The sequence below is a fragment of the Cyprinus carpio genome, chromosome B7, assembly GCF_018340385.1.
Source record: "Cyprinus carpio isolate SPL01 chromosome B7, ASM1834038v1, whole genome shotgun sequence".
NCBI lineage: Eukaryota > Metazoa > Chordata > Actinopteri > Cypriniformes > Cyprinidae > Cyprinus > Cyprinus carpio.
Genome location: NC_056603.1, coordinates 14,576,333 through 14,586,920, shown reverse-complemented (window position 1 = coordinate 14,586,920; position 10,588 = coordinate 14,576,333). Strand labels below are relative to the sequence as shown.

General features: G+C 37.4%; 1 protein-coding gene across 1 annotated transcript in view; it reads right to left on the bottom strand.

Moving 5' to 3' along the window:
- Positions 1 to 10,045, bottom strand: part of ppp2r5b (protein phosphatase 2, regulatory subunit B', beta) — a 20,759-nt gene extending 10,714 nt beyond the window's left edge. The window contains exons 1-5 of the mRNA XM_042727426.1: positions 8,345 to 10,045; positions 1,740 to 1,936; positions 729 to 830; positions 512 to 604; positions 1 to 10 (exon numbers count right to left, since the gene is read on the bottom strand). The exon at positions 1 to 10 is cut by the window's left edge and continues 121 nt beyond it. Of these exons, the coding sequence (XP_042583360.1) occupies positions 1 to 10; positions 512 to 604; positions 729 to 830; positions 1,740 to 1,936; positions 8,345 to 8,540 (598 nt within the window). The 5' untranslated portion in view covers positions 8,541 to 10,045. The remainder of the gene's footprint in view (positions 11 to 511; positions 605 to 728; positions 831 to 1,739; positions 1,937 to 8,344) is intronic.
- Between the last annotated feature and the right edge of the window lie 543 nt (positions 10,046 to 10,588).

Genomic DNA, 10,588 nt, shown 5'->3' with positions numbered 1-10,588 from the left:
ACTCCAGCAGCTACACACAAACACACACACACACACATGTAGTCAGCCTTTTTGCACTTTATTAAAAGCACTACTCGTGAATATTTATAATTGGTGTGAGTAGAACCAAAAATACTAACAGTCCAACACGAAGGTTAGACTGCCTGCTGGGTGTTTGAGAAATTTAGCGGTTAGACCATGAAATGATACACATTTAAAATCTTACATTGCTGCTCTAAGATATCAAGGCTAAAATAAAAAAAAAACTATTCAACAGGGTGTGCCAAAACTACAAATTATCAATGTTTGTCTCCAGAGGCTGGAATTGAAGATGGAGTAAGATCATTTATAATCGCCTTACTTTAGCTGTACATATTTATACACATGGTTTCATTATGAATGAATTTAATTTATTATACAATGATGCAAATATAAATGCAGAATTACATATATTTTTATTACACTGCAGCCGTTTTATATTTACATAAAAGACCTCTACACCTATACATCTAAATCTATAAAAGCGCTGTACCTGTAGAACAAACTTCTGGTCCACGTAGCGCTTGGCAAGAGAAGGCTGGAAATCAGGACTCTCAAGAAAGCGTAAAAAGAATTCATACACCAACTAGATAAAAAAAGATAGGAGACAAAGAGTGAGGAAATGGGATCAGAGCAGGTTTCTCACCTCATGGTGTCAGTATATGTGTTAGTGAGTTTGTGTATATAAGAACTTAAGAATGTACATGTACCTGTAAGTGAGGCCAGGAGGCTTCCAGAGCTGGTTCATCCTCCTCAGGGTCAAACTCAGGGTTCTCACTGGGTGGGAGGGTTCGAAAAATGTTCACGGAGATCTACAGGAAGAAGAGGGGTTGAAAGGTTGTGTTTTACTAACGCATTGAAATAAGACCATTGCTTTCACATAGCAAATGACATTAAAAGAAAGTGATCCTCAAGGGCCAGAGTTGAGAACCCCTGTTCTAACATCATATTTAAATGTTCACCTTTATCAGCCTCTTCGCTTCACAATGGTAAGATGATAATAATACCAGATGACATCAGATTGATGCCACCAGAATATAAAACTTTTATAACCATTTTCAAATGCAAATTCACTTAACAGCTATTTCACATGGTAAACCGGTGAAAAAAATATATTATTCACGAACCAAATGAATTCCAGTTTAACAAATTTGTTCCATGCTGTAAGTAGTTAAATTAAAGGTATAGTTGACCAAGAAATTAAAATTCTGTCATCGTTATTGGTAACCAATTTGCACAATTGTGCATTTCAGCTGAATGGAGTTTCAGGTACATTTTAAAAGACGTTTGTGTACATTTTCTATTGATCAGGGCAACGGTAATTCATTGTTACCTGATTTGCATAATTCCTCTCGTAAACAAGGGGCTAAAACAAACGCAATGCAACAGCATATGCAAATAAACTATAATATCCGAGGGTGCCTATTCATTCTTAGTGAAACCCCGCCCCCCTTTGTCTTTCACATCAAAACATAAAAGGACCGGTTAATGAAAATCAATTGCTTCCCAATTAAGGTGTTTTTGTATTTCAGCTACATACTGTACTGGGCTAATGTAGCTAAACACAAGGAAACGTAAATGCTTCTGAGTCTCTAAGTGCACTTTAGAGCACTGGAGATCCTGTGCATCCCTCAACGATTTATCTCCCCCTGCCTCCTCTGCTCTTTTATCAAATCCCATCCTACTCCATCACTTTTTCACTCTTTCGCGATTCATCTCACCATCTTAATAGCCTCTGGGTACAGGGGTTCGATGAGGACTCCGCGACTGGTGGCCACGCTCTCCACAAGCTCGTTCAGCGCAGCACGTTTGATCTCTTTCCCCTTCAGGTCGGCGACACAGTCCAGAAAGTCAAAAAGCACACAACACTGCTGCAGCTTCTTACAGAACAAGTCATGAAGTTCTGCCACTGGAGCATCTGTGGGACGGGAAGATAAAGACACTAGTACAGATCTAGCACACAAAAATACTTAGACAATATACACAATTACACTACACATTTACTATTTACTATGTTTTTCCTAGGCATTGCACACTACAGTCTTAAAAAATAAATGTTCACTGGCATCTATGGTTACATGAAGAACCTTTAACATCCATAGAGCCTTTCCATTGCACAAAAGGCTCTTTATAGTGGATAAGTTCTTTATATTAATAAAATATACTTCACACTAAAAATAAACAATTATTTTAAGAACTGTTCACTAAAAGGTTCTTTAAGGAACCCAAAATATTTTTTCTATGGATTCGCTGTGAAAAGTAAAAAACCTTTTGGAACCTTCATTTTTGAACATTAGATGAACATTGTTGACTCTGTATGTTCTTTTATTGTTTATTAAGTTGCTTTGAATAAAGGCAACAGCTAAATAATGTAATGTTACAATCTTAAAAATAAAGGTTTGTCGTAGTGATGCAATATAACATTTTATTCACGAACCTATTGAAATTTAACACACTAGCACTGCTCTGGATTATTTAAAGTAAAAAGAATGGTCACCTAAAACCTATAAATTATGTCATCATTTACTTTCCTTTATGTCGTTCCAAATGTGTATGATTTTCTTTCTTTTGCAGAACACAAAAGAATATATATTGTATAGTTTTGGTGACCATTGCCTTACATTACGTGGTGAGAAAAAAAAAACACTGAGATACTGAGTCGTGTCATACAAGTTTGGCTGAGTAAACAATGACAGAATTGTCATTTCCCTTTGTTTACTGGAATTCTATTTAGTGCATTTTACAGTTTTTTTTTGTTGTTTTTTTTTTATGCTGCATTCTTAAAAATAAAGGTTCCAGAAGTGGGGCTTCATAGCAATGCAATAAAACTATCTGTGACCCTGGACCACAAAACCAGTCATACGTAGCGTGGGTTTATTTATTGCAATAGCATTGTATGGGTCAAAATTATAGATTTTTCTTTTATGCCAAAAATTATTAGGATACTAAGTAAAGATCATGTTCCACAAAAATATTTTGTACATTTCCTACTGTAAATATATCAAAACTTAATTTTTTCTTAGTAATATGCATTGCTAAGAACTTCATTTGGACAACTTTAAATGTGATTTTCTCAATATTTAGGTTTTATTTGCATCCTCAGATCCAAGATTTTTAAATAGTTGTATCTCGTCCAAATATTGTCCTATCCTTACAAACCATACATCAGTGGAAAGAATGGAAAGCTTATCTATTCAGCTTTCAGATGATGTATAAATCTCAATTTCCAAAAAAATTGGCCCTTATGACTTATGGTTTTGTGGTCCAGGGTCACATTTTTGGTTCCTAAATGAAGCCTTCAATGAACAGTTCTTAAAAGAAGCATTTTCATAGTGTGAATAATCGAAAGTGTTTTGATAATCTAAAGAACATTTTTCCACTATAAAGATCCTTTTGGGCATGGAAAGGTAGCATGAATGTTCAAAGTTCTTGAAAGAAATAACAGCTATTTTTTTAAATTGTATGCACCTACACGGCATAATTAAATTAAAGATTGTTGGAGTTACACAGACACTTGGAGCTATAGAGTATATTAATGCAGATTTCTTGAAGTGGATGGACGGTATCATAATGAGAAATAAGTGGAGGCGTCTGGTGCTAACAGGATTAGCGGGTACTATCTTTAACCCTGTGCTGTCTCGCCCCTCTGTGAACGTGGCGCCTTTGAGCCACAATAACCATGACAATCCACTCCATTCATCCAAAAACTCAACCCAACTTACATACCCTACTGTTCCTTTACTTTGACATGTGAAACACTGTCTCTATCTCTTTATCTCTCTCTTTCTTTAGCCTCAGCATGGCACTTTGTACAATTACTCTCCATTAAAAATGGATTGGTCTTAACAGTCTGCAACAGCTAGGCTCAAACCAAGTGGGTTGGAGTGCAGCAGGTTAGGTCAAAGGAGACAGATAAAATAAATAATAAACAGAAAGTGCAAATAAAGAAACGGATGTGATGAAAAGAGATGGTTATGTAACGGTGTGTGTTTGTTTGTAGTCAGAGGGAAGGATAGGGTGCAAGAGAGTATGACACAGCCACAGCAGTCAGAACAGAAAAAAACTAAATTGTCCAGGGAAAAGTGTGAGAGAGAAAGAAGGCGGAGACACAAGGAACTGGAGATGCATAGCGAATGAGAGGAAGAGCAATGAATGAAATTGGAATTTGAAATGAACTTAAATCATGGAAAGAATGTAAAAAACTATAATGACATATGTGAAGAAATAGCAACAGTTTTATGTCTCTCCGGTTATCGCTCTAATAAACGTGCTGTAATGTTGTACATGCAAAGCTGCTAAATATAGAGCAGCCAATAAGCAAGAGTGGGGCATAGAGAGAGAGAGAGAGAGAGAGAGAGAGAGAGAGAGAGAGAGAGAGAAATGCATGCTAGGGGAAGAAACAGTGCAAAGAGAGCAGGAGAGATGATGTCATCCCTCTACTCTGTTCCTCTCATCATTATCTTCTTTTACCCCTCCTCTCCATCCTTCTCTCACTCTCATTCTCTCTGTGGGTCTCTTTCTGTGGCAGTGTGATTTTAATGAGTAAACTCTTTCTGGTTAAAGAGTTATTACTGCATTTGGGTGGCACTTGAAATCCCGTATTTTTGAACCACCAAAACCCACAAAATAGCAGAGCAAAAATACTGCATGACAAAACAGGAAACTTGATCTGCCACGTTTCACATGAGCTTTTTTCATGTGATTCTTGTAGACAAATTAGGAATTCCACTGAAAGTTAGCCTCAACACCAGTACAGGAAGCTATAATATAAAACAAATAAATATATATAATGCTATATTATAATATATTTCAAATTAAAGCTATTAATTAAGCTCTAAGGTTAATGCATGACTAAAATAAATATTAGATCACATATATTTATTGTAAGAAAATGGTATAATATACCATTTTGGTAGGTTTTTACAATACAACAAAAAATATTTCATATAAATGCTGTCCTTTTAAACTTTCTATTCATTAAAGAAACAAAAATGTATCACCGTTTCCACAAAAATATTAAGCAGCACAACAGTTTCCACCAAATCCACATATTAGGATGGATCCTGAAAGATCATGTGACACTTAAACTTTAAAATATATAAAAATAGAAAACAGTTATGTTATTATCAACAAAATGTTAATAATATTTAATTAATTCATTACTGATATATCACTATGATATTACGCAAAATTTATATTATTAACAAAATCATTATACAGATAAATGCAGATTTATTTTATAACTATTTTACAGGTCCCAATGTTTGGGGGGATATATATATATATAAATTTTCCTTCATTTTCTATAGACAAGGACAAGTATGGCTCAACAATTCTTGTTCTCAACAATAGCTCTCCCTCAGTACACTGTTCTTCCACTTATAGCCTCACATGCTTATCCACTCCACTCTCTCTTTCTCTAATGCTCTTTTTCTCTTCCCTGTCTCTATAATCACTCACACCCTCTTTTATTCTCTCCCTCTTCCTCTCTTGCCCTCTTTATTGATCGGAGTAGGCCAGAGAGGGAGCAGGCCTTCTGTGTACTGTAACCTAACACCGGACCTGACCAGCTGGACCCTGCAGGAAGAAGCAGGCAGATATATACCCACCCCGAAAAAAGTCACTTTCTTATACACAGACATTTGTTATTTGTTACCCTGAAACAATGATTCACAACTATAGTATACACAAGTACAGTAATCATCATACTCCAAGGTGATTAGCTAACAGATTTGAGAAGCTGTCTAAAAACACTCATTTCTGTTACATTTATGGATTCGGGAGTTTTGAATGTGCAGACCGAGAGCTCTGAGCTGCCCATTGTCCATGTGGAAGACACTCCAGAACCCTCCAGCAGTGGCAGCTATTTACAGAGACACACGCTCACAAACTCACGAGGACTAGTAATGAAGGCACTCCAGAGGTTTAAATGGAAAAAAATAACACAAATTAGCTTGAAGAGCAGAACTCGAAGGTCTCGAACCAATGGCTCACACCATTAACACATCTACAGTTTTTTTTCTTTTCTTTTCGGAAACTAATAACCCAGGCTAGCAAACCTGGCAGTTTTAGCCATATTTTTGGCCATTCGACCAATTAAAGATTCAGGTCATGTTTTGGACTGAGCATCTGAGCTGTTTTCCTCACTTTCCCTCTACTGCACACAGATAGAGACTCACAGGTAAACCAAACAAACACTCACAGGTTCTGTGTCAGGTGGTGTTTGTCATGCTCTGCTAAGCTAATCTTGTGTTTAAAAGGCATTATATATGTCACATCTAAATATGCCGCACCATTAATGGAGCTTAAATATGTAGCAAGTTGCAAACAAAAAAAGCATAAGACAGTAAATGTTTCCCAGTCCATGCATACATGTACTACTGACTGCCATTCTAATAGGTGTTATTTAGATGTTGTGATCATTAAAGAGGCTTCACTTTATTTTTTGCTATAAGGAAGATAATAATTGTTACCTATTTTGAGTTCAGTAGAATTAAGAAAGATCCCAAAATTGACATTGATCAAAACCTACCTTGAGTTTCATCAACAGTTAACAGCCTTTTTTACATGGCTAGTATTTGTCAGTGGTTTGATGATATTTTACATTAAACTGACACTTTATGAGGTATAATCAAACACAATACCACATGCAACAGAACTGTGCCTTTTATACAGTTACAGGTTATGAAATAAAACCAGAGCTAAATAAACCTAGTCATATGGGTTGATAAATACACTGTACCTAGTAAGAAGAAATTAGATGTTGATTTACAGTAGAGATGTGTCTCAGTGGCATGTGAGTGACTAAAAGCAGGTCAGTTAGATGGTTAAACAGGACAGAGGCTCAGTCTGGACCCCCTGTGACACACCAACTGGCAACACACCCTCAGCTGGAGTTTCTCATGAAAACTGGAGCCACTAAACCCAACTTCGCTGGAAATGTCGCTCAGATGATTCCAGTATTAGACTAAGTGAATCATATCCTGCTAAAGTGCGAATCATGAAGTCGTGCACAAACTGTGGGCATAACACTGCATATGTGTATTCTTTTTTTAAAAAATATGACAAAGTTTCATAGCTACTCTGAAAATTAGGTGCTATGCATCTCTGAAAATTAGGTGCTATGCATCTCATCTTTATTATGAAGACATTAAGGCACACTCTCTCTCTTTCTCTCACTCTCTCTCTCTCGCTCTATGTATAGCTGTTTACCTGAGATTTATAGGTTCTTGTCACAAAATTTTGCCACTCTTATACTTCTATAAATTAATGGATTATGTTAAACTCCCCCCACACTCAATACAGTTACTTCCCCAGCCACTTCCCAGTTTGTGGCTTACAGTTTCTCCATCACTTCAGGTTGATGGCCAAAATGAGCTCATGGAAGTAGAACTATTACAGTCTCCTGACTGAGGATGCTTTTAACCACAAAGCTTCCTAAACTAAAACAAAGTACTTGGCATTGATTATGACTAAAGAGAACAATGCATTCAAAAAGTATTTTTTTTTCCTTCTAGTTAAATTAACTTATTTAAAATGAGGTAATGCAAAAACAATTGCTACTTAATTCCATGCCATGCCAAACGCTTACATTAAAAAAAAGAAGAAAAAAAAAAGAAAAAGAAGAAGCAGTTTACTCAATGCATTTGTTTTGGACTACATGAAAACTTTTTGTTGCCATTAACTAAACTGGACAAGGAATTTCTGATTCCAAGCAAACTTTGCATAGGACAGTTGACTAGAAATGTTATTTTTTGTGTTTTTGTGTTATAGATTCAATGGTTTATGTTGAACAGTTACTTTTTAAATTTCATTGCAATGAGCAATCTCTTGCCAACATCCTACATTTTATCATTTGAAAAGTTACACTGCCGTGCTAGCTACTGCAAACGATTTCATTTCAGACATACAATCTTATTGGGATTGCTCAATTAGATTTCTGCTACATGACACAAGGTAGCCTATCTGAGTTGAGTTGAATTTAATGTTACAAAAATTGCTTTCAAACAACATATAACCAATATAAGTTCAGCCAAAACATTGAATCTTTTAGTTTAGGCTATATACGTTTGAATGACAGTATCATTAGAGGAAATTCTGCTGAGTCTACTTCTGCTCCTCACAGAGGAGTCCTTGTTACATTTGGAGTCCTTATGAGGTACCTTGACATCTCTCAAGGATGCTCAAGAAGACATTGAGTTCATAACCACCAAAATGGCTGTAATAGCCTATTTCAATATCAGGGAATTTGTTTTGGTTCTCATCATTTCCTAATTAACATGGCACTAAAAACCAACCACCTCACGTCCCAGTTAAAGGAACCTACCTTTAAGTAAGGGCAGCGGCGTGAGCTCCACCTGGGAGCTCTGATAGCGGAACTGTGAGGAGCTATGGGACCGTCGCTGCCGGGCACGGCGCATCGAGCGGCGGGGGAAGCCGTCTACCTTCTCCGCGCTCGGTACAGAGAAGCCCGTGGTCGGCGATGATGGGCTCGACGGAGGTAGCTTCGTAGGGGTCTCCATCGCTGCGAAGGTGGTGCTCGGCAGAAGATTGTTCGAGGAAGGAAGCCAAAGGCGAGAAATGGCTCCTAAAGGCTCGTTATTTAGTCAAAATATTTTTTTTCTTTTGGATTTAAAAGGTAAAATCAACAAGCAGGGATCGACTACAGACAGAAGTTATCTAACCTGGTCAAAAATGCAGACAGAGGGATGGTGGAGTAAAAGCTATCGGTGTTCAATTTGACGCGTCCTTCGCTACCCCCCAAAAAACGAGACTCGGAAATAAGCACAAGGGTGGATGTAGTTGTCTATATCTTCATGAAGAGATATTGAGGTGAACATACATTTCTACAATAAAGACATATCTGCCATACTGTCGTCATCAGAAAGTCATCGGCCTAAATGTGGTCTTTATTTAAATATTTATAGGCTATAGAGGCATAAATCGGTACCGTATTAAAACTCGGATGTAATAAGCATTCTACCCAGTGATCACGGGCCAATCAATCCATGTTGAAAAACAAACGGGCGATTAAAATCCTGTCATTTATCTCCTCCGCACAGGTAGAAATGCATCACTTATTAATTAAAGGTTATCGTCATATTACCAGTCACCAGTTCTGCGCCTTTAGTCCTTTTCAGAGCCTTCCAGCGTCCCCCTATTAAATCCGTTACCGTGCAGTCGGGTCGGTTCGGTCAGATCCACACAGGGCGGGGATGAACTGCTTCAAACGTGCCTACATGTGCAGAGCATCACGGCGGCCGCTGCAGCACTGAGACCCCCTTCTATCTCCTTCCCTCAAATACAAGAAACCGCTGTTCAATTATTTCTGTATCACAAGGACGTTGCCAGTCTCGCTGATTTTCCCCGTCGCCCTTCCTCTCCGCTGATTGCTCGTGTTTTCCCCGTTTCTTTATTTCCCAGCAGTCAGTGTCGGTCGTTGTCTTCAGGTGGTGCAAGTAGATGTAGATGCTACACACTGCGGATGACGCTCACGCGCTCTTATTTATTTATTTACTCATCTTACATTCACGCAACCCTCTCGTAGACATCGCGCTGCTATGGCTATATCATTGACTCGGTTCGCAGTTTAAGTGACGATATAGATGCTATTTGTTTTTATTTCATCCGTATCTTAATCAGACAGTCGTCTTCTACCTCAGCCCTTTCTCTTCTCCTCCCTCTGTCCCTCCCTCACTGACTGACACAGTCTGTGTTAGCCGCTGTGTTTTGGGACTGTCAGGTTGGCCATTGTTCTTGCTTCATTCGTTCATTATTCCGCGCGCTCACCCGTCGCTGTATCCGCTGATTTTTGTTCAATCCGTCGCTAACCGCGAGTTTTGTCTTATCGGTGGAAAGGCGACGTGACGCTGACCTGCCTCAAGACTATAAATGTGATGCTGAACGTTATGGGCGTTTTGGCTACCGAGAGACCCTCGACTGCTGTACCTCCGAGAAAGATCGAGTGCTATTGATATCATGGCTTGTTTTAGAGAAAGTATTCCTTCATTGATCTATTCTTAAGTGTCAAATACGAATGTTTACACTATTATTTTAAAAATCAAGATAAAAATGTTTAGGCTATATAGCCCACAATTTATATTTTAATGACTTTAAAAATGGCCAGTTGCATAACCATCAAGTAAGCTACAACACTAAAATAAATAAATAAATGCATCATTTTTTTTTATGAAATACTAAATTTTTATTAAACTTTTTTTTTTTTTTTTTTAATAAAAGACTAAATAGACCAAATAGAAATCTACTTTATTTATTTACAAATATCATAAATTTCTAAGTCTTTAATATTAAGATGTTTGCCTAAACATACTCTACTTGACCAGAAAATCCTCCTCATAGAAAGATTAAAATGTCTGTATACTTGTTCTCCTCTTTGGGCTGACTATTAAATTCCACTGAACTCAGTACATATTTTGATTTTACGTATATGTTCATCTATTCTGGATTTTGGTTTGTTTTTTTCATCCTCTTTCTCTCCTTCTTCCTTTACAATGTCTTTGTATTGTAAAACAGAGATTGACTGTATATGTTGCCAGGGGATTCCTGTACC